General features: G+C 47.0%; 1 protein-coding gene across 1 annotated transcript in view; it reads right to left on the reverse strand.

The window, feature by feature from the left end:
- The window catches only part of RCOR1 (REST corepressor 1), an 81,945-nt gene extending 66,167 nt beyond the window's left edge, over positions 1–15,778 (reverse strand). Inside the window, exons 1-2 of the mRNA XM_063159925.1 lie at positions 15,531–15,778; positions 15,376–15,435 (exon numbers count right to left, since the gene is read on the reverse strand). Coding sequence (XP_063015995.1) covers positions 15,376–15,435; positions 15,531–15,717 — 247 coding nt within the window. The 5' untranslated portion in view covers positions 15,718–15,778. The remainder of the gene's footprint in view (positions 1–15,375; positions 15,436–15,530) is intronic.
- Between the last annotated feature and the right edge of the window lie 8,700 nt (positions 15,779–24,478).

Consider the following 24,478-nt stretch of genomic DNA (forward strand, 5'->3'; position numbering starts at 1 on the left):
CATTACTTACAAGATCTGAGTTAGACAAGGCCTGTCCCAGCCACTTAGAGGTCCAGAAATATGGATGAAAACAGAAATATTTCACCAAATATTTCTACTGTATCTCCAAAAAAGATACCTTGCTTCATCCCTGAGCAGCACAAAGCATTGTATCTATAAAGAAGGGAAGTTAGAGGTGGAAAGAGAGAAAGCTGCAAGGGTTTCTTAACCCAAACAAGTATTTAGCCAAGAACTTACAAGAGTAAAACACAGAGGTGGAAGAAAAGGACCTCTGCTGTAAAACTCAAGCCTGAACAGAAGTAACAAGACTTTAGAAAATGCACTCAGAGCTGAACCCAGACTCAAGAGCCTGCAAAGCACACGTCCTGCAACTTTACTCAGCTGAATGCTGTGCCAAGGGCTGGCCTGCATGGTCACTTACAGCGTTTGGCTCTTCCTGCACCTGGCTCGGGCACATTCCCTGGAGCCAGCAGTTCATCTGGCCCACTCACACTGCCAGCAGCCTGCCACAATCCAGGGAACCACACACAGACCCCACGCCCTGACAGCAGTACAGAGGGACACTGCCTGCCTTCAAAGGACAGGCAGGACAACCAGGAGGAGGGTAAAATACACTGGCAGGACAGCAGAAACACACAGCTGCAATCCCCCCCACACCTTTCCACAGGCTGTGGCAAGCAAGTCATGAGCTCCATGGTGACCAAGCCCAGCACAGCAGGGCCACGTAAATAGTGCTGTGGAGGACATCCCACTTTGCTGATGGCCACGGGAAATCACAAGTGACAGCAACAACAGTGTACAAGTGACAGTACACAACATGTACCCCACTACTTAAGCCCTCAACTTCTAAGCACACTGCTTCTGGAAAGGGTAAAACCAAAGTCACAGCAAAGAAGACCTGCAGCTGAATGGACAGAGCAGCTGCAGGTCTGGCAGAGGGCAGAGAGCAGAGAAAGCCGCAGGTCTCCTTGCCTGGGAGGAGGGACAGCAAGGAGAGGCCTGGCTCTCCCATCAGCAGGCAATCCCTGCCTGTTTGCTCAGGGTGCCAGAGCAGTACCCAGCCACGTAGGCAAGCCTCTAACACAGACAAGAGCTGCTGCAGGCAGAAGCAGAAGCCCAGCTCGATGTGGAGGTTTCAGGCCATCAGACAGCAGCCTTTGGCTAGTTCAAGACTGTCATGAGTGTAGCTTCCCTTCTAGCACCACCCCACTAGCCCTGGCTGTCTTCCAATGCCAGAAATTCAATTCAAGACCCCCTTCTCCAAAGTTCAAGAAAGTGGATTTGCACTCACCCGAACTGAAAACTGTGTTTAATCTATCAAATCACAAAACAACACAGAGAACAGTCAAGTATCTTTAGAAGAGGACACTAAAAACATGAGATATTTTTTAATTTATATTTTGCCTAGTGTCACTTTCCAGCTGATCTTGGTTTTCTTCCTTCTTTCTATTACCCCCGCCCATCTTAGACACTTAAGTTTCCAGCTCTGCTGACCTCACAAGTCCTTCTCACATCATTCTTGAATCTTCACCATTTCTCTCTCCCTCCAGTTGCCCTCCAGGACTACAAAATCTTGCCAAAATGCAGAAGATAAAACACACTGTTGTTGTCAAGTCAGCTTGTCCTTTTAACATATGGCACACAGAGTTTTGTTTCATCTCAAACTCAAAGCAATGAAGTTTAGCAGTCAGTTCTCATTACAGTATTGCAGAAGGAGAAATTTTAGGCTCATTAGAAAACAGTGTATTGAAATTTCTGTATGAAAATCATGAACACTGGAAGTAACTTTAAAAAAGAAAATCAAAGGCAACAGAAAGACACATTTCATACAGCCTGAAAGCAATTCTGCCATTTGTTTTAAGCTCTCCAGTAACATAAATGCGGCCTTTGAGTTAGCATTTCATTTCAAACCACTTTAGAAATATGTGACTGCTCTGTGATTGTTCTATTCTTGAGGACATTTTGCATAAATGTTGCAAAAAGTAAACTTGGATACATATGTTCTCTAGTCAGTGGTCACTGATTCCCTAAAACAAAGGGCAAAAAACCCAAGGGCATCAAAATATGCTTTCAATTACTTTTACATTATTGATGAGAATCAGGTATTTACTCCCTACTGCATAATCTCCATGTGTCAGGGACTACACTACTCACCAGGATGTTCTGCTTCAAACTTGTTTAAAAATGCTTTTGTATTTTGACCAAGTTCTCCACCAAGCCCATACAACAGTTATTAATCAAACAGGGAGAATGTGACATGCAACAGAATTGCTTTGCTAAAATTCACTACAACTGTCATTCCTAAAGTTTCCAGGTACTTCCTGAAAACATCCCCTTCCCTCCATTCCCATGAGATGCAGAGATTGATGAAATACACCTCTGCAAAGGAAACTCCAGAGGTAAGCCCTACTCAGATCTTGGCTACAGCTTCACTTCGTCACAAAAGTGAATTTTAGTTAGAATGAATATGCCCAGAAAGATATGGAAAGATGGATTTCTTTTGAAGGCAGTATCCCATATCAAATCTGTTTCCACCTAGAGCACAGCTACTTAGAACATTTTGTTCAAACTGAAAAATTTCCAGCCCTTTGATTACAAAGGCAACCTGCCAAGTAAGAGTATAAAATTAGCACATTAGTGCAGTAGTGTCTTCCTTAGTTTGGATGCAGCTTCAGTGCCTCAACTGCATACCATAGTTTTACTGGGGTAAAACTGAGCTAAGAGCAACTAGATTCATTCTTCTCTACTCCAGAGGCTGAGAATCACTTTTACAGCAGTGAAATACAGATATCAAGCCAAATTATGTCTACTGATGAACAAGTAAGAGCAGGGCAGCAGTAAGAGTGCAAAGCCAATCCTAGCACACCAGGAGAGCCCTGCTGCAAGAGCCAACAAGCACCAGGGTAAGCAGCAGCACCCGACCCTGGCAGCCCTTCCTCTGCAGGGCATACTGCAGCACAGGTGTTTCCCACTGTGCCTGCCAAGTGCCAAGTCCATTTTTCAAACCCTGCTTGTAGCTGCTGCTGACTTTAGAAACATAAGCTATTTTAAAAAATGCATCATCAAAAAAAGGTTAAATACAACTTTTTTCCTTTTATTCTTATGTTTGACAAACAGTTCAGCAGGCATCTATCCAACTTAAGCAAGCTCTGGGTGTGCACCTGCTCTAAGCTTTGTCCCAGTCCTGGCTGCATTAATTAAATCCACTATATTAATATACAAACAATGTCTTCTACCCCATCACATCTCCTCATACCCCCTCACCCAGCAGACACTGAAATTATTGCACAAGCACCACTCCTGCACCCAGTGGTTTCCTTCTCTCCAGCTGCTGCTACAGAAGTATTGCTGTGGGCAGCACAGTGGAGTGAGTGATAATCAGACAGGACAGCATTCCACCAAACTGAGCTGGAGGTGGCTGCTCCAAGAGGAGCCCAGTGTGGGCTCCCAGAGTCTCTTTCACAAGGGCTCAGGTAAAAGGGCATCAAACAGAACCCTGCCCAGCAAGTGTCTGAGCAACAAGGACTGCATCTAAAAGTCTAACTCTCCAAAAGCTCATTTATTTGCTTTTATGATCTCTAAAAATATTATTAGGGGTTTAAGAAGTTCTGGCTTTATTTTTCCTCTATCCTTCAAAATAACTTAAGCAAGATGAGTACAATAAACAACATGAATCTGCCTAACATAACTACTCACACACACATTTTAAACAGCTTTAACATTTATAAATGTTTTCCCAATCTCCATCCATCCTTTCAAACCAGCAGTGGTCAGATTCAGATTGCCATCTCCACTCTGCACCAGTACACTGATGTTCCTCAGTCACTAGCTGCACCAGATCTCCAAAACTGCAAGATCTCCCTACTCCAATAATCTTTGCATCTGCTCCAGTAGAAAAAGTAATTTTTCACCCAAATCTACAAATACACTCCTAAACCCTTCCCAAATTTTCAGCCTGCTGGCAGAATGGCTGGATTTGTGCCTGCCCTGTTTGCACCACAAGGACTGCACCTGAGCTGTGCATGGAGGACAGCTTGCTGTTTCACCTGAAACTGCCCAAGAAAAGAAACTGATCCCATGCACTCACAATCCCAGGAAAATCTTGGGGGAGAATAGTCTTAAAAACCAAACCAAGAGGACTAAAAACCCATCTAAAATATAGAAAGAGCTAGAGCACAATGCAGCAGTTTCCCAGAGAGCAGACCCACTTCTCAGAGCCAGTACACACAGGAAGAAATGATCTGCCAAGCAACTCAGCTTTTGGGCTGAAATCCAGAGGACAGCTCTGAAAAATCATCCTTCCACCACCACATTCCCACCAGCAAGCCTCTCTCCCAAGTTATCTGATACTTGCATGAAGCTGAGCAGGAGAAGAGAGGTGCTGAGAAGTTCAGATGAGATCCAGCTGTACCCTCCGAGCCTCCCCTCAGCACACGCCGTGATGAGCCTGAGGCTGAGACTACAGCCAAGAGAAAACTCCTGCTTTTCTCAGGAAAAAAGCTCATTGCCTGCAGACTGGAGTCAGCCAGCAACCTCAGGGTTTGCTTTATTCACAGAACAGGCAAGGAGACCTCTCCTCTCCCTCCAAATTCAGACTTCAGAGCTACTCTGAGCAACTCAGCCTCGGTGCCCAGCAGGCAGGGCCAGCTCAAGGCTCCAGACAAGCTCTGAGCCAGGGCCAGGGCAGCCCTGGCTGAAGGGAAGATCAGCTCTCTCACCTTTCTCACCCATCTGTCTGCTCACAGCACAACAGTTCAGAAGAGTGACATGACTGGCCAAAGTGAACAACACTTCACCAGCTAAAGTGGGGGGGAGCATTTGCTCCTACAAGAACAAGTTCCTTCCACAGGAGAAGCTGAGGCAGAAATTCTTCAGTGATGAAACAAAAGCCTTAAGGAGCCTGAAAAGGCAGAAACATCACTGCTACACAAATGCTTGAAAAGCAGGCAGATACTATGTCCAGAGAGGCATGCAAGTTATAAAAGAGGTTAAGGGACAGATTTCTGATATATTTTCCTCTCTTACAGAGCAAAATGATAATAAAGTAAAGATCATGACCACTTTCTTCCAGCCTGAGGGAACAATACAACTACAATGAAGATCAGACCTGGCTGTCTCTCCTGGATGAACAAAGTACCAAGAAAAGAGGACTCAGGAGCACAGAGAAGAGCACAGAATCCAAGCAGGGCTGGGTTAGTAAGCGGGTGGAGAGAATCTGTAAACTGTAGTAAAACTCCAATGAAAGTTGGAGAACCACAAATAGCACTCAGGAAACAAAAAAAGGGCTGAGACATACTAAAGGAAAGAAATCTTTTCTTGTAGGAGTTGACTACAGAAGTGTTTGGGGCAAATTAAGCAGGTAGGCTTCCTCCTCAGAAGCAGGTAATTTATGGAAGGACAAACAAGGACAACTGCAGTTTGTTAGGGTGGTCAGTAAGGAAAGGTGTAGCAGTGAGCCAAGATGCAATGAGAAAACAACTTCAAAGCAATTGCTGTGGGAGGTTAAATTAGGTAAGAGTGTATTTTGCAAAGAAAGAAAAAGAGCAGGTGGTAATTGGGAGCATCTCTATAAATGGCCTTATTCCAACAGGAATGACAGTTACTGCAGAGCAAATGCTTATAAAATAAAAAAGATCCATTTAAACCAGTGGCCAGAGCCTAACTAATTACTGCTGTGATATAGGAAGCCAACAGCTGCAGGGACAAAGACATGCTGGAGCTCAGCCCTCAAGTAGCATATAGGGGCTATCCCCCTCTGAAAGTTTGGGTCTCCAGTTCCCTCTGGGCCCCATAATGTGCCACACATCCTTTGTCACACGTTGACAACGAAAATAACTTGAGGAAACAGGCTGTCCTTGTTTCTTGAGCATGAAATGCCAAAACACAAGCTTGGGACGGAACAACTTAACAAGTTAAAAGGTCTACACCAGCTTATGCAGCACACAGAGCACCTATGCTAACAGTGTGGAAAAGCAGTGCAATTTTTGAAAGTGTTTACCTTGCTTTAGTCATAATTTTAATTTTTGCAGCCAGAGTTTAAAAGTGATCTTGTGATATTTTAAGCCCATGACCTTTGTTTAGAGTGCATGCCACTTGTAGCAGTACCTATTTTAATGCAGGCTAAAACTTTTAGACTGAGTGGCACAAAGGTTTTGCACTGGGAGGCACATGGCTTTACTTCACAGCACTTGCTTTCTCACAAAAGGTTGTGTCAAAACCTACCTGCTGAAACTGCCACCCCCCCAGCCACCACCTACTCATGATTCAGATGTCAAAGAGGGGTTTCCCCCAAGGCTGGCTGGTGTCAGGGGACTCTTCTGGGGCTGGCTTCAGTCTGCCAGCCTAAACAAAGACCCAAAGTTAGGGGTGAGCCCAGTTATCTACCCCACAGAAGTGGCAGAATATCTGGAGTGGGTTTTTTTGTTGTTGTTAAGACTACTTAATCCACACATTGAGCTGGGTCTGCCTAGCAACAAGTTAGAGTTTTAAACTTGTATCATCCTACTTGTGTTCCCATGGCTACTGTCATGAACAGTGTGGTAGCAGCTGCACAAATCAGCACAAGGGTCCCAGGAGGGACATCTTTAAGATTCCCAGACAGAAAACAATACTGAGAAAGTACAAATGCTACACCTGGTATGCCTGCCTGCCTTCAGAATCCTTCACTCCTCCCAGAAGCACCTACACCAGCTCCCTCCTAAGGATGGAGAGACATCAGCCAAAGGAATAGATGCACACACTGCTATCACTGAACATTTTACATTCTTTAGACCAAAAGAGCTTGGGTTACAGATGTGACACTTTTAGCTTCTCACACAGCTGTTAGCAACCTAAATGCAGAACTGCACAACTCCAGCCAACAGCACCTGCTGCATGGGGCAGTGGGCTCTCAACACAGGGTGGGAGGAGAAAATTTACACAGGGCCAAAACTCAAACCAGGGTTACTGATGAGAGCAGGGGATGAATGAGACACCCAAAGAAGATGGGAAGTCAGAGGAAAGAGAAAAAAACTCCTTGCATTTCAATGCAAGCTGCATGTAAAGAACTGCTACAAAACCAATCCTGTTACATAGACCAAATCTTCCCAGTCCTGTCAACTCAGTTCTGCCAGACAGAAGGTGATTTCCTACTCAAGGGAGGTTTTTCTTAGTCTTTATCCATCCCCAAGCCCTGTGTAGAACTGGAATCTCTCTGTACCCTCTCCAGGGACCAACAGGCACTGTACCTCTGCATGCAAGCCTTGTTTATCCAAACTCCTTAGAGATTTCTGAACCCAGAAGCCACAACTGCAATTACACATTTGTTATGTTGTGCTTTCACATCAGGGTTACAAAGTCTAGAAGGACACCAATTCAAGGTCATGCACACTAGTAATTATTCTCAATACCAAACTTTCAAATCAAAGTCTGTCTGTTAACTAAAACCTGATAAACCAACCTGATAAAACATCCAGTCATCTAAAAGTGTATGCACAAGCTATGCCAGATACCTACCAGATACCAGCTATCCCTGGTTATCCCAGACACCTACAGAGAGCAGAACTGAAAAGCTGCAATAGAGAGCCACGGGGCTACTCCCCTATTAGACACTGCACTGCAAAAGCAAGCTCTCTCAGGTCACTATTTGTGAAATCCATCCAGGTGCAGAGCACAGAGTTAGGGGAGGGAGCAAGAAAGGTTTAATAACTTTAAGGACAAAAACTCACAACCTTAAACTCCTGTCCCTAAAAGGGCATGGATATTTTTCCAGAGCCACACCTAGTCACACCACAGAGTACCTATGAGACCCTACTGATGTCCCCTAAACATACCTGCACAATAGAGGGACAGGGCTGAGGGGGAGAGAACAGAGTAGAATTGCTTCACAAAAGGGGATTTTTGCAATTTTATCACACTACTGCAGCCTCCTCCCCCCAGAGAGGCAACATTTACCAATACTTCCTTTATGAAGTTAAAAGAGCAAGCTGCTGCATAAAGCTGAATTTTTGAAGATACTTGGAAAGGTAGGTAAAACTGTCTGGTTTAATCCCAAAATCTTACATGAGAATACAGAAAATTTACTGAGTTTGACACTTACAATACTTAAAGCCAGTGCTCATCACAATCAGTTACATTTCAAAACAATGTGAGGAGCTCAAAAGCATCCCAATTCTCCAGTATGCTGGAGAAACTTCCACTGCCTTCACTAAGGCTGAACACATCCTCTTGCACTTTCAGAAAGCACAAAGTCATCAAAACTCACATATGGAACAAAAATTAAAGCCTTGAAATTTTAAAGAAACAGACATCTAATCAAGCATTCCTTAAAAACTGCTTTTTAAGATCAAGTTTAGCTTACAAATCAACTTTGTATTTCAAGAACTGAACTTCAAACTGCTCTTTCAAGTTTAAACACCTAAAGTGGGATTGCTCATCTTGTTACACTGCCAAGCCTAAGGCTCAAAAGACAAGGTCACCCAGAGCAGAAAGAGGTACAGACTTCAAGGAAAGGGGCACACTCTAGCTAGCCCTAAGTTCTTGTGTTTTATTTACTCTCTACACTCAGCTGCTAGTCACCATGTTTCAATCCTACCTTACATTTGGCATGGGCAAGGCAAGCAGAACCAGAACCACAACGAGAAATTGCCCTGTCCAAGGGAAGCAGGTACTAGCACTAACCACAAGTTTCTGAGGAGGCAGTTACCTCAGATTTACCTTCCTGGAACATCTTAGGAATTGCACACTGAAGTTGCAACACAGTTAAATACATCCATAAGTCCAGCAGAGCACTGTCATCCCCACTCCTGTGCAGGTATGTGACAGGGCCAGAGCCCACTGTAAGCCGCATTACAGAGTGTGCCTTGATCACAGAGGCAAAGATTTCCGAGCTAATTATAATGACTAATCACAGGGAGCTCTAAGCCTTCCCTTGGCCAAGTCACAGACCTAACTAGGACTGAAAACAAGAGTTTTAAGAGCACCTCATTAAGCAGCAGGAACCAGCTATGAAGAACAAAGCAGTCACTCTACCTAGTATTAATTCCAGTGCAGCCATTAATACATTTGTCAGTACATGGGACAGCTGTTACCTCCACATACAAACACTGCATGTGCCAGGCAGGCAGGGAAGCCACAGGCTTTGGCTACACCGAGATTTGTTTGTTTACAAGGGCATTAAGGTTTGAGAAGGATGTTCTCAGTGCTGTTTGAATCATGAGAAAGCTCCAAAGCCGTGCCTTGAAACGTGTCTGAGTGGGAGCTGTGCTCAACTCTAGAGCCTCTGCACCCCTTCAGGATGAGTGAACAGGCTGGGTGAAAGCTGATTCTGGGCAATGTAGACTCAAAAACAGCCTCCCCTCAGGCAAGCAGCCCACAGGTAGAAAAGATATGGCACCAAATCAACAGCTGTACTCCTGCTGAGGTACCAGAGGTGTGGATAACAAAGTTTCCAACTTGAGCACTACTCAAGTGCTCCAGTTCCCCAGGATGGGTTTTAAAAACAGAGGATAAGCTGAAGTGTCAGCACCTACAAGTCAGCTTCACTCTGTAGAGGCAGGACTGCAGCCTTTCCTGCCCTGGGGATTGGACCAGCAGTATGTACCACGGACAGAAAAAGATGAGACAGAATCTCCCACACACCAGCAGAATTGTCAGCCCAGTAAGGAGACTGCAGGAGTCACCTTCCCCCTTCCCCAGGGCTGCTGGACACCAGCCTGGCCCTCTGACTGTACCTAAATTCCTGCAGTGCTGAAACAAAAACCCAAGGGTTTGGCCACAGTTTCTGGTGGAGCAGCTCGAGGTTGAGGACGTTTTCATCTGCTCTGCACTACAGCACATTCACAGAGGCTGTGACCTCTGAGAAGGAGGGCAAGACAAATATAGCCCATGAGGAAGTATGGCACTGAGCACACTACAGCTAGGGGGAAAAGCTCCTCTTCTCCCAACAGAGTTTAAATTTTCCAGTACCTGAATTTTCCACCACCTAATTCTGAAAACACACTCTTGTTGGGCAGGATGCACATCTCCTCAAACAACAGTGAAGGACCCAAGGTGTGTGTGGTTTACCAAGACACCAGACAGCCTCTGTCAGTCCAAACACCCTGGGCATTGGTACATTATGGTTTGGTATTTCTGATTAGATCAAACACCCTCTTAACTCTTCCTTCTTTTCCAAAGGGACTGTTGTGCTGAGTTCCTGCCTGTTGAGTTTAAGGCACAGTCATTTCAAGAGATGAGATAGCTCTCCAGCATACCAGTATTTCCAGTTTCAGGAGTTTGGTTTTGAATTTTCCACTTGCTTAGATGGAGCTCCCAAGGTCTCACCTAAAAAGAAATCTTTTTTTCTCATCCCTTTTCTGATGAGTCCATTCAGCAAAACACCATTTTTTCCACACCCACTGGGTACTCACACTACTTGCAAACTACTAAGACTGCAAGGCACAGGACTAGCTACAAAGAAGGAACCAGAAAAAGTAGGCTGGGAGCTGGATTTGTCAAGTGTAAGTCATAAGGGGCTTATAATAACCTCTTGTTAAAAGGTTACAGTCCTGGCTGTGGAGGTCAATAGGTGCCTCTGCCCAGAACCCCATGAAGCAGCTGATGATACAACCTAATAAAACATGGCCTTTACAGCCATCAGAGAAATACAGCAGTTCTAGGGGAATCAGACAGACACCCAGGGGCTGTCCCAATATTACACTTTCAATCTTTGAACCTAAATAGGCAGGGAGCAGGCACATTTTAACAGCCAGAGTTGGATGGATGTGTTACCCTCCTCCCCTAGGACATGGCCATGCCACCACTTCCACGCAGTGATCAGGCACTCCAGGATATATGACAGCCGTGGCTATCTTGGTTGTTTGTGGTTTTTTTTAATTCTTCTTAGACACAACTACACTGACAAGGTTTCTCACTATAGTGAAAGAAGTTGCTGGTTTCTTTCTTTTTTCCCTTCATTTCTTGGCAATGCTGAAACAACAGTCTTGGTCACTCTGGGAATACCAAATGTTTGTGCAGGAGCACACAGGGTGCAGCTAGAGTGTGGACCAGAGAACAGGCTCCTCAAGGATTACTGACCTTCTGGCACTGAGCACCTTCCAGCAGGCTTTTCTGAACTGAGGGCTGGAAGCACTACAGGTGCATTTCCCTTCACCATTTTTACTGTTACAGTACAAAACCAAAAAACTGGGAAGACAGCAAACCTGCAAGCAAGGGACTGAAGTCTCACAGCTGACATACATCCCAAACTTGCATTTCCACAAGGTGCTGTTGAGTCAAACCTGCTTTTCCTCATCTGTTTATACTGGAAAGAGCCCCAGAAGCTGCCTTCCAAAAATGACCAGCACAACCAATGTCCAAAGGTACAAGATGTGGCTTGTATTTTTACTGCCATTGCAACAAATAAGGAAATGTAAAGTTGTCCTGCTACACAGGACAAAATAACCAAAGTTCATCTCCTTCAATACCAGTCAAAATTTGGGAGTAACTGTTCTCTTCAGGGAGTTATTAAACCCTCCTCAAAATTATGGAAGCTTTAATCATTAGTGAAATTCACTGGCTGTGTTAAAGTGCTCACTAATGTTTTCTTCCTCCTATTTTCAGTGTTCCAATAGCATAAATTAATAAGCAACAAATAAAACAGTCAAGTACAATATCAGTGTTTCCCCATATGAAAGATTTTTATTTAGCTTTAGGATATGCAATGTTTCCTTCCACTGAGTTTTTCCATTAACAGGACATGTGGGTTTCATTTGTATGGATTAAAAGAACCATAATAGTTTGCCTCTTCAAAATCTTCCGTGTCTGTTTCAGAACTCACAAGAAATGCTGACCTACTAATATCAGCCTTTGTTTAACACACAGAATCTTGGGCTGGCAAATAATTGATTCTGAGCTCTAATAAGAGAAGAAATAGCAGGCACAATAGCAATTGTGCAATTTTTCACATCACATCTGTGAACTCAAGGCTGAACAGTGAAACACAGGTGAAGTGCAAGTTTTACTGAGTCCAGTGAGCTCTGGCACAGGATTTTCAGCCCAAGAAGTTTCACCTATTTTTTTCCCAAGCTGAACTGGCTTGTTTAATACACACACTGCCTCTGCAAAAGCCATGCCTTTACTGCACAGCTACTCTTATTATACAAATAACAACAAAGGTGTAAGTGCTGGATTATTATACAGCAATAATAAAGCTGTAAGTTTTTGAGATAATAAAAGAAGTAGGATCAAGGTAGTGACAACATACTTTTCCAGAACACAGGGAGATGGGGATAGGCCAAAAGGATGGCAACATTAACTTTGGCAAAGCACCTACAGGCTGTGCCAGCTGATGGAATAGGCCTTGCATTGTAAAGAGACTTTCTAAAGGAGCTGTGAGTAAGAACCACCTCCTACAGAGGATTCCAGCCACAAGCACTTTTACAGTCAAAGAATCACATCAGGCCTTCCTTGGCCACTGCCACAGCAAGTTTTAGCCACAAGGAATATTTTAAACTTACACTTACACCGAGGTATTTTAATTCAGAATGTGAACTTGTCATTTTCTGGTTTCTGGAACTGTCATTTTCTTTCAAGAATGAAGGAAAAGCAAAGCAGCAGCTTTGTTAACCCTTTTCCTCATACTCTGGTAAAGCAAAGGAGAGACAAGAACTTTCTATCCTTCCCCATGCCAACAAAAAGATGATGAAGTCCCTTCCCTTTCTAAACTTAGGCAACCACTGAGAACACTCTCTTCACATACAGCCCATACCATGCAGTAGTGCTTGCTCTTCTCTGACTATTTAACTCATGATACCGAGATTAACATCCCACCACTGCCTTGTTCTAGCTCTCTTTTCTCCTGCAGCTGCACAGAAAAAGATTTCAGATCTTTCAGAGCTTTCCTAATTTCACTGCTCTTTGCAGCAGCTCCCATGTGGCTGAGAAGTGAAACAAAATGAAATGCTTTCTCTGCCCCTCTGCATGGGGACAGAGGAACTCCCACGTAAAATGCTGATGTAAGAAGAAGCAGTTACAGATATACCTCAGCCAAAGGTATAACTGAACATTAAGTTTAAAAAAAGAAATACACACAAGGCCTGGTCTGTGTGATTTTCCCCTCAGCACAGTCAGAGCAGCACCAGCACTCCACATTTTGCCAGCCAGCTAGAAGGTAAAAAGCATCCACAACTCAACAATAAATAACTTTCAAGCTTTAGGATCTTTTGGTCAGCCAATCACTAAAACTTTTAGTGAGAAACAGACACAGCATCTGTGCACTCTGATAACACTATTCCATAGATTTAACTTCTGACATTACCAGTAAGACAGGACAACAGTTTTATTCAAAAGGTCTAAGTGCAGCATTTTTGGCTTATTTAGGGGTTTCTTTCTTAAACAGGGAAACAAAAGAAACATGACAAATGAACTTAATGTAGCTTTTAGCCTTTAGGACCAAGAAGAGATGACAAAAATCAGGCAACAACGTGGCATTGCAAAATGATTCCTGGGTAATTCCACAACACAGGAAACAAACTCTTCCATACACAAGCAGATAAAAGTTCACTCCAAACTTCATAACTAAAAGTTTTACCTTTCAGAAACAGAAAAAAACCACCCAGAGGCCAGTAAAGAAGGATCTGATGTCCATTCAGGTCATCAGACTGATCATTTACTTTGGGTGAGCCTACTATGAGCTTGCTGTACACTGTGAACTCAAACACAATCACCTGCTGATCCCATCTTAAGGTACAGATCACTCAGAAAAAAAAAATTGTTTCTTCAGATCACACTCTTCCCCCTCCCTTCCACTCCACACAGCACAGAAAGCAATAACCTTTGCATAGGTCACTGTATGTCTGTAAGTTTAAACCAGAACAATTCACATCTGCGTACACAACAGAGAGGAAGCAGCTCACAATATTTTTCCCCCTCTACCTATTATGTTCAATAAATGAATTGCTCAAAAGAGCATAATTCACCAGGGTGACCATAAAGCCCAAGTACTGTTGTGATAGGCGGCTGATAAGTCGGTGTGATGCACGTTGTGTGCTACAGAAACGCTGCGTTTGACCTACAGATTGAGCACCAGTGTCAACTGCTGCCCAGCTAACAGCTCCCCCTTCCTCCCCCTCCCTCCTCCTCCTCCCCCCTGTCCGCCCCCTTTTTCCTCCTGGTCAACCAAGAAATGGACCTCCCTTGTATCTTATTTTGGCAGGAAAACGAAGGGGGGAAGGAGTGGGGAAAAATTATTCTGTAAATGAATACAAGTGATAGTGAACTTAAGGAAAAAAAAAATCCTCTTTGCCCTCCCCCCCCACCCTGAGATCTTAACAGTTAGGAATGGACATTTATATTTAATAATAAAAAGGCATCCAGCATTAGTGCACAGTCTGAGGATGACCCACGATAAATCTTTTTCCTGAGTCCACACAACAGTAACTCTCAGGATTATTCGATAAGGAGACACTGTGGCTTTCCACACCATTCTTTTTGTTTTAGTGTGAGAGGTGCGGAGGATTCAATTAAGTTTGGGCTGGGCAAAGGGACAACTCCAAACGCTGGGATCTCCAGACAGAAGGAGGGCTTTCACTAGCTACAACCTCCACTTACAAAGGAACAATACCAAAAAAGAAAAAAAGCTTGGATTTCAAACTAAAGAGGTCAACAGCCTGTCTTTCAATACACGGAGATACATCAGTACCACCGTGCTTCCAGCACCTGCCTTTCAGCACAGCTCCAATTCCTTTGTTTGCTCAAAATTTGCTTCCATACCACTTTAAATTAGCTTACAAAGAACCGAAGCAGAATAGCTGGAACGTGAAACAATTATTTTTTTTTTTTGGAAGACAGAGGCAAACAGCTTCTTAGGGAGAGAGAAAATTAAAACACACACTTAAGTCACTTCTAAATACCTTCGAAAAAAATTATAATTATAACTTGATGTCTTTTAGTTCCACCCCTATCACTGAAACCACAGAAACACGAGTTCATGAGAGGACGGAACAAAAAAAAAGAAAGAAAGAAAAACAAACAAAAAAAAATCCGAACAAAAGGGAAAAAATGGAAAAAGAAAGAAAGAAGAAGAAGAAGAAAAAAAACCCACCCAACTGCCATCTCCTGCCTCCTCCAGCCCTGCCAGCTTCCCTGTTCCTCCCTGCCTGCAAAGCGCCCTCTGGAAAGCATCGAGACTTCTTTTATCAACCGTGTGCGCCGGGGAAGGGGGGAGGAAGGGGGGTCCTTGTTCTTGCTCTGGCTGTTGCAGAGTGCAATTAGGGGCAGATTATTTTTGGACCCGATGAGCGGAACCCGGGGGCAGGGGGCTGGGGGGGGTCGTACCCCACTAATCGGGGGGCGGAGGGTCCAAAGCGCTGGATGAGGGGGAGGAGTTGCCCCCCTTAAAACATAATAAAGACTTACCGGGGTCGAAATCAGGGACCACCGCCTGGTACTGCGGCCCGACCCTCATTCCGCCGCCAGCTGAGGGAGGCAGAGGGAGAAGCGTTACCCGCGTGGGCCCGAGCGGCCCCTAGAACCAACCCCCCCAAAAAACGCACCCCGCACCCGCTCCTCACCGTGCTCCTCATCGCTGGACGAGCCCGAGCTCCCCTCCTCCCAGGAGTTCACGCTGCTGTTGCCGTTGGGGGCGGCGGATAAACTTTTGCTGCCGCCGTTGTTGTTATTATTCGCCCCGGCGGCGTTCTGGTTCCTGCCCCGCCGTTTCCCCGAGACCTCCGGGCCCTTCTCGATCATGGCTGGCATTTAGGGGAGGAAGGGGAGGGGGGGTGTGGAGAAGAAGGGAAGGGAGGGGGGAGAAGATCAGAGTTTAAAAACTGCGGGGGGGGGGGCTGTGGGAGGCGCCAAGGGCGGGCGGGAGCCGGGGCGGGCCGGGCCGGTGCGCGGCGGTGGCGGCGCTGCTACATCCCCCACCACGATCGCCCCGAACTTTGAGGCTCATCCCAGCCCTGCGCTGGGACTCCGCTCAACCTGCGCTGCTGCCCGCGGCCAGCCCCGCCTCCTCCCGCTCCTGCCCCTTCCCATTGGCCAAACCTACATTTTGGGAGGCCATCCCGCCCCTCCATTGGCCGGCGCCGCCTGTCCATCGCGGCGGCCCGGCGCTTCCGTTCGCTGGGCGCGGTGGAGGCGGACCGCGGGCCGTGTGTGTGCGGGCTCCGCGATCTCTCCGCGATCTCTCCGCCCAGCGATACCTCTGCTCCGCGCTCCTCGGCTGCGAGCGGAGCGGAGCGGAAGGCGGGGCCGCACCCCCCGCCGGGGAGCCCCTCCCCGGCTGCTCCCCCTGCTCGGCCCCGGTTCCGCCGCCCCGCCGGGAACTCGGACCCGGGAGGAGCGTGGCGAGGGACTACTTTGCCCCCCCCCCCCCCCCCCCCCCCCCGTCTCCCCCGTGGCGGAAGGTTACGGCGTAGTTTGAATGAGATTCCATACAAAGCTCAGTTGCCCGCGGGGAGCTGAGCCCGGCAGGGTTGGGGTCTGTGGTTGCTCTGTCCGGGACGGCTCCCGCCGGCAGCAGTGCCAGAGTCCCACGAGGGGACGGGGGTCCCGGCGGCCAGCAGTGCTTTGAGGACAGCAGGGGCGCAGCCCGACCGAAGCGGCGCCGAGAGTGCGGGACAGCGCCGGGGTCGGAGAGAGCCGGGGCAGCGGCGGCAGCTAGCCGGGGAGCGGCACCGCACGGACGGGTCCGCGGCGCTGCCCCGTCAGCCGGGCGCTGCCAGCCGCTCCCGGGGCAGAGCCGCCCGCCGGGGGCACCGCACGGTGCCCAAGGAGCCGCCTCACCCTCGCCCCGGGCGCCGCCCCGGGTCCGCCCAAGTAACTCCGTGGCTCCCCCTCGGCCCCTTGTGCCGAGCCGGATCCGCGCCCCCGTTCCCGGCGAGTCCCGCGCCCCGCATTCCCAGCGGATCCCGCTCCCCACGCGGCCCCGGGGCGGAGCCGGCCCCGAGCCCTCCCGGGGGGCGGCCGCGTCCCACGCTCCGTGCCTTCCCCGCCGTGACCCGGCTGCGGGCCGAGCTGCGGAACAAAAGCGGCGGCGGCGCCGCGTTCCCGTCCCTCGGCACACGAGGCTCCTGCCGGGAAAACCCGCACGGCGTGGGGGAGAACTGCTGGGGGGAAAGGAGGCGTCCAGCCCCGCCGTGGCCAAAATGGGCAACCGAAGGGTGTCGAGACCGCACGCTGTTATTTGCGACTCGAACTGTACATCAGGCTGAGGCAGCACAATGCACGGTCATGGAAAGCAGCTTGTGGGGTGTGTCTGCTATTTTCATTCAAATTAACTTCTGTAGCAAGTTTTTTTTTTTATTGGCCCGAGCAATTAAAAGTGCCATTTGACTAGCAGCGGTTATCTCGTATCAGCCAAACTGTCCCCAGCCACTCCCCGCCTCCCTCTGCCATTTTAATCCAAGGGAATTTGCACAGGGGGAGGGGGAAAGAGCTGCCGGGGAGAGCCATCGTCTCCAGCCTGGCCTTACCATTCCTTCTCTATCTTGTGCCTAAGATTATCAAAATTATTTCACTTCCAGGGAGTAGTTTGGAAAGGGTCCTTAATATTCACGCACTATTCTTCTCCATTAAAATTAAGAAAATAAATACCTTGTTGAGGTGTGTGGTAGTTTGCTTCAGCATACTGTGGTCTTTACAGTATCTCCTTTCCCATCTTCACTCGGTATGTGTGTTGTGTGTACATACTGATATGCAGTCAGTTTCCTTTGTTTACACATGCATGTACCTGTGAGTATTTATTCACCCCAGTTATTTACCACTGAAAAACTAAGCTTATTTTCACTACATAAAAATACGTATATAAAAAGAACTTTTTCTAACTCACAAAACTAAAATTTATTATGCTGGCAGTAGATCCCACATTCTTTGAAAATACCAGTTCTAAATTAGGGGAGTAATTAGTGATGCTCTTAAACCCCAGCACTGACAGCCACAAATATTTCCCATTGCAAAGTGTATTAGTTCTGTAGTAGAGAATACATTGTCATGATAGACAGGAATGCAAACATGGCTGAGTGTTCATTATCCTTCTCCTCTGTATTTGAGGATTTCTACTCCAGAAATGCAAGGGCAGGAAGGGAACATCTGATCTTTCATTTTAAAATGAGCTTTGAAGGTCCCAGTACTGAAGGGGGGGAAAAAAAGAAGTTCACCAAAGACTTAGGCTGAAACATACCTGAACCTGAACTTGAACTTGAACCTGAGACCACAGATGACATTTGGAAACGTGTGTACAGCTTAGGCTGAGACACACACGTGTGCACAGTTTTGCAAATCTGGGCCTAATTTTGGTCTTCCTTCACTTCCTCTTCCTCCCTCCCTCCTCCTCTCTTCGTGGCCATTACCCACTTAGGCCCCAGGATTAAAACCTTAAGTCAGTCAACTCAATTATTTACAACACAATTTCCCTCACTTGAACTGTTGAGACTGCGGGCCCTTCCCCGCGGTGTGCCTGTCCCGAGCCTGTCCCGAGCCTGTCCCCAGCCCCTCCCGCAGCGGGCTCAGCAGCTCCATCCTGTCCCACGGGCTGGAAGCAGCACATTCCCCGCTCCCCAGCTCCTGGGGGATGCCAGCCCTGCCCGAGCCGTGCCCCAGGCCAGCCGGGCACGCTCTGCCCCCGCTGCCCTCCTGCCAGGCCGCTCCTCGGCCCCAGCCGGCGATAAGCGGCTGCCCAGGAGCAGCAGCAGCTCTGTGCCTCTCCCTGGCTGACAAGGGCTGCGTGTGTGCCCTGTGCATGTGTGTGTGCCCTGTGTGTGTGTGTCTGCCCTGTGCATGTGGGTGTGCCCTGTGTGTTTGTGTGCCCTGTGCGTGTGTGTGTACCCTGTGTGTGTCTGCCCTGTGCATGTGTGTCTGCCCTGTGTGTGTGTGCCCTGTGTGTGTGTGCATATGTGTGTGTGCCATGTGTGTGTGTGTGCATGCATGTGTGTGCCCTGTGCATGTGTGTGTGCCATGTGTGTGTATGTGCCCTGTGCATGTGTGTGTGCATGCATGTGTGTGCCCTGTGCATGTGTGTGTGCGCCCTGTGTGTGTGTTCCCTGTGCGTGTGTGTACATGCATGTGTGTGCCCTGTGCATGCATGTCTGCCCTGTGCGTGTCTGTGTGTGTGTGTGTGTGTGTGCCCTGTGTGTGTGCCCTGTGTGTGTGCCGTGTGTGTGTGTGCTCTGTGTGTGTGTGTGTGTGTGTGTGCCCTGTGTGTGTGCATGCATGTCTGCCCTGTGCGTGTCTGTGTGTGTGTGTGTGTGTGTGCCCTGTGTGTGTGCCCTGTGTGTGTGCCGTGTGTGTGTGTGCTCTGTGTGTGTGTGTGTGTGTGTGTGTGCCCTGTGTGTGTGTGTCTGCCCTGTGTGTGTGTGTGCCCTGTGTGTGTGTGTCTGCCCTGTGTGTGTGTGTGCATGCATGTGTGTGCCCTGTGCATGCGTGTCTGCCCTTGCGTGTGTGTGTGTGCCCTGTGTGTGTGTGTGCCCTGTGTGTCCCCAGAGCAGGAAGTCTCTGCGTTGTCACCGTCGCAGCCCGTCTGCACCTGTCACAGCTGTTGTCCCAGGCCAACAACACTCTCTTCATCCACAGCAGGGCTGCTCTTCATTTTCCAGCCTTTCTGCAGAAATTCATGAGCCTGAATATAACATCTCTGATGCTGATGGAGCTTTTTGTTTCTAACCATTGAGAAAATTCTTCCTGTTTGTTTCTGCTTTCTGAACAGTGGTGTTTGGTTTCTTTATGCTTAAGCTAAAAGCCTGAATTTTTGGGAGTGTCTCAAAACAGCACAACAGATTTTGGTGTTGTTCTTGAAGGAAATTTTGAAAAATTGTTTTCTGGCCATAAAGAAAACTCTTTGAAGAGTGTAGGCAATGTGTACACAGACACTGTACACAAAGTACAGAACTGTGTTTTATTTTTTAGCAGCAACAGTGAATACACTTTATGCAGCCTCTAATGCCAAAAGAGCAACAAATTATCCTCTGTCTCACAGCACTTGCTCTGGAGAAAACCTGTGTTAACACTTCATTATTTTTAAGTTCTGCAAAGTGGGACAGATGAGGAGGAAACTCTTTGAACACTAAGAGCGCCTCTGGTAGGTACAGGGTCTTGTTTACCTGGATCAAAACTTCATTTAGACACATCAGGCCAGGATCCCACACATGACTGCACACACCTGTATGTCCTGCTCAGGCTCCTCAAGAGGAATTTCGTGTATGATCTGCAGCAGACTCAGTTATGTAAAGCAGGGATTGTATCTTCCTTGCACCTGAGCTTGGCTGCAACTTCTGGACAATACTGTAATGTAGTGGTTAACCTGCTCACCTGTTTAGATAACAGAGGAAAAAGAGTGGAAAAAGAAGTCTCTTCCTTATGAAGACAGTGTCACTGTTGTGCATATACTGTGGCCTAACAGGTTGGACCAGCCAGGACCGTCATATTAAAAAATTTCTTGAAATTTGTTTCTCTTTGTTAAGGGGAAAGCACCTCTCTTTGCCAATTTTTAAAGGAAAACTTTTCTTATTGTCATTAACCCTGCGAGTCCCAGGAATAAAATACAGATGGAAGTAGAAATGCAGCCAGGATGCCCAACAACTGAGCAACTTTTATTCCCTGGATGAAAAGAAGAGTGTCTTCTGCCTCATTTTTGGCCTCCTTCCTGCCAGCGGAGTGTTTCAAGCCTTTCCCCAGGACAGCAATGCTTAAGAGTGTGCTTGGGGCTGCTAGCTCTTGCAACAAAGGGTTAGGAGAGTTAAAACCCTTCCCATTAGCTGGAGTTGTAGGCAGCAGCTCTCTCACCTCCTTCCTAATGTATTTTCCTTGAAAACAGATGCACTAAAAATGCTTACCCCAGTGAGAATGTTCTTGTGTGTTTACACAAGTATATATGTATGTATGTATATACATGTAGCTGGTTACCAGTAGTAAAAGGACAATTAATCATGCTCTAGACTGACTGTTTTTAATACTCAGAGGCTATTAATCAGGAAAATGTTGCCCTTTGAACAAGATGTTTATACAGTCAACACTATGGGCTGTTTTCTTACCCCTGGTGCTAAGCTGCCTGCAAATGCAGAGAGGAAATCGGGATTATTATCTCTTACTTTAGAACTTGGTGCTCCAAGTTTGACAACAATTTTGGCTGGAATTTGGAAGGAATGCACATGAGATGATGCCAGGTTCTCTTAGGTTTCAAGGGGACTTGGGTGTTCAACCCTCAAATCTCTGGAAGCATTTATGTGCCTAAAAGACATAAACAGGCGTGATATGCAAGTTTCAAAAGCATCTCCTTTTGCTGAAAAAAAAAAACCCAAGGGGAATTTAATTTCATTTTAATGTGACTAAAAGACTTTTAAAATCTATCCCTAAATCTCTTGCGGGCCTTTGGAAATTTGTCCTTGGAGCCTTTCAGCCTAAAAGTTGCTTTTAGAGAAGGAATTATATAGTAAATTTTAATCCAAACTTTTATTTCCCACTGGAGAGAATGGCTCATATCCTGTAGTGAGTGGGAGGCCAGCGGAAAAAATCGAGGGGGGAAACTGTGGTGGGAGTGAGAGGGTGCAGAGCTGGGGCTGGATCAGCAGCGGGAGGCAGGAAAGGGCTGCTGGCAGCTGCAGGGCGAGCATGGCAGGAGCAGGGGAGCCTCTGCAGCTGAGGAGGAAACACTGTCTTGGCCTGGAGCAGGCCAGAGGGAAGTCACTAAGGGATGACCTGGGAGGAAGGAGAGGATGAGACTGAAATCCTGCACAGGCAGGGGCTGGCGATGCCAGGAGAGAGTGGGACGAGGGCACAGGACAATCTTGTGGGCAGAGCTGCAGAGAACTCCCTGTCTGTCCCCAGCAAAGCATGCACGCAGCCCCCAGTGGGGTTTTCAGCATTTGTGCTAGGAGATATTTCACAGCTTGTGAAGCTGATGGGAACAGGAGTCACCCATCTGTCCATGCTACTGTGACCACCCCTTTGCAGAGTTTTGGCTCCTTTTTGGCAGGCACATACAGCTTTCCCTGCCACCCTGTTTCCCGGACAGGACTCAATTTCTTCCCTTTCCTCCTGGGAGCTCCTCTCAGTGAATTAAACCTGAAGCTGTTGAGGAGCCCTGCTGCCCCTCAGCTGCCCAACCAGCAGTGCTCCAGGGCTGGGCACCCTCGGCTGGCAGCATCCAGAGCGGGCAGCCCCTCTCTGTCCCCCACCCTGCACCCCCCATCAGCCCTGGGGAAAAGCTCAGGAGGAAAATGGGAAATCACAGCAGTGAGGGTAGGTGAGAAGGGTCCTGATGGCATTAACCCCTCCATAGCTGGTGGCTTCTCCCAAAAAACAAACCTTGAGTGAGGTGGGACAGGCATCTTCCCCTCCCTGAGGATGAGGCGTGCAGCAAAATCAGAGTAGAAAGCCTCAGACAGCTGATGGGTTTGCTTCACTCAGTTCTGTGCTTATGTTAATCTCCATATCTGATGAGAAACACACTGTGTGAAGAGATTCATCACTCCTTAAAAAAACATATGGGGGAAAAAATTTCCTTTTAGGGAGCCACTTAATCGTAGGGATGATTGCAGTTAACACAGCACTTAACCTGGGAATATGCCACTCTCTTTTTATAGACTTCCATTTCACTTGTCTCTGGGGCAGCCAGTGAGCAGTGCTAGGCTGTGAAGGGAGATGGAATTGCAGGGGACAGCTGCCATCATTTTTAGGGTGTCTGAGAGTCAAATAACATAGTTCTTCTCACAGGAGATTTTGAACAAGAAATGCACACAATCCCTTCAGAGAGCTCTCTGTTACAAGACCTAGTGAGACAAGGATTGAGGTTTAACAGCAGATACCCATTGTAAGAGCTTTGCAAGGAATACAATCCCTTGCATTTCAGGGTTTAAATCAACCTTTTTTTTTTTTTTTTCTTTTTTTTTTTTAATTGAGTGAGGGAAGCAGTTCTCCCCAGGAGATCATGCAGTCCTGTGCATGAGTTACCTTTGAAGGACTCTGCTACGTCAAGGATAACAGATTATGAGAAACACCACATGGATCCAGCAGGAAAACTCCTCTATGCCAGCCCCTCCATGGTGGCAGCTTTCCAGTGGCTTTCCATGTCATTGCAGTCCAGGGTGGGAGCAGAAAAGACTGCCCAGAGAGAGGTGTCCTAGACAGAGGTGTCCCAGAGAGAGGTGTCCCACCTTTGCCCATGTCAGGCAGCCCCCCCTGCACCCTCCCACAGAGGTGCTGGTGTCCAGGGCTCTGAGCACAGCAAAGTCCCTCAGCCAGGTGGTCTCCTGCCTCCCTGGGGGTCCTCCATGTGTCTTGCTGCTATCCTGGTAATCCCAGCAATGGGGACGAGAAGTCCAGCTGAGAGGCAGCTGCTTACTCCTGAAATCATACCAAAAATGCCCCCATTGGCTTTCTGCCAACACAGCCCCCTTTACTCCACCACTCAGCCAATCTCTTCCCATGACACAGGGGATTTTAGGGAAATGCAGCCAGGGCTGTCCTACAGGGCCTCTGAGCACTGGCATTCCCAGGGGAAAGGGAACTATTAGAATTAATCTGAAACTCCCTTCAGAACTCATAGTTGTCATAGGTCCAAGCAAACTGTTGTAACAGAGTAAAAATGTACAGGTTGGTATGTCCATACATGCATATGAACGTGAAGAAAATCATTATTCATTGCTGTGCTGAAATCTCTGGAAATTCCCTTTGTTGTAAAACCAGCAGAAGGATCAGGCCCAGCTTCTGTGAACACATCCCTAAGGCAGCACAGCTCAACAGGACTCTAGTGCCAGCTTTTGATTGTGCACTTTCTCTTCATTCAGCCTAAATATAATCTGGAAATGTCAAATGCTAGTGATCTCAGAGGAAGGAGAGAAAAATACAGGTTAGTTCCTTACTGGTATTTGTCTAAAGAAAACCCTCAACACATGAAAACCCAGAAAAGAAATTTTTAAAAATCAGTGGAACCTCTGCTTGGTGTCGAGTGAGGCACTAATCATGAACCAAAAGAAACAATTTTATAAAAAGCCATGACCTAGTACCTCTGAAAATCACGTTAAAAAAAAAAAAAAAAAAGCTACATTCCTATCTGCCCCAAGCTTTCCCCTTATTAAGCATGGAACACACCAAATACAGATTCATTTCCCCTGCCCGGCAGCACTGAGCACAGGAGATGGATGGTTTTTCATTGGTACCCTCTTACAGCCACTGCCCCTCTGGGATTCCTCTGATGACACCAGAAATGTTGCACCAAACTCAGATATCAGACCAAATCTTTATTCTGTGGTCTTCTTCTTCTCAGTTACATGGGTGTAAATCAAAGGTTTAAACTGATCCCAACCTGTTCAGTGGCACTGGAAGACTCTGGATTAATATCAAGCAAAGGCATCTGTCTCCTGCTGTTTCTGTGCCTGTGGTATCAATAGTGATTTTGAAAATTATTATTTCTATACAGTCTGTAATGACTTAGAAGGAACAGTTACAGCCTGTTGTGCAAATGTGAATAATACTTGCTTTTTAAAAATGTGGATTTTTCATACGACAAGAACTAATGGCCCTT

The sequence above is a fragment of the Melospiza melodia genome, chromosome 6 (assembly GCF_035770615.1).
Source record: "Melospiza melodia melodia isolate bMelMel2 chromosome 6, bMelMel2.pri, whole genome shotgun sequence".
NCBI lineage: Eukaryota > Metazoa > Chordata > Aves > Passeriformes > Passerellidae > Melospiza > Melospiza melodia.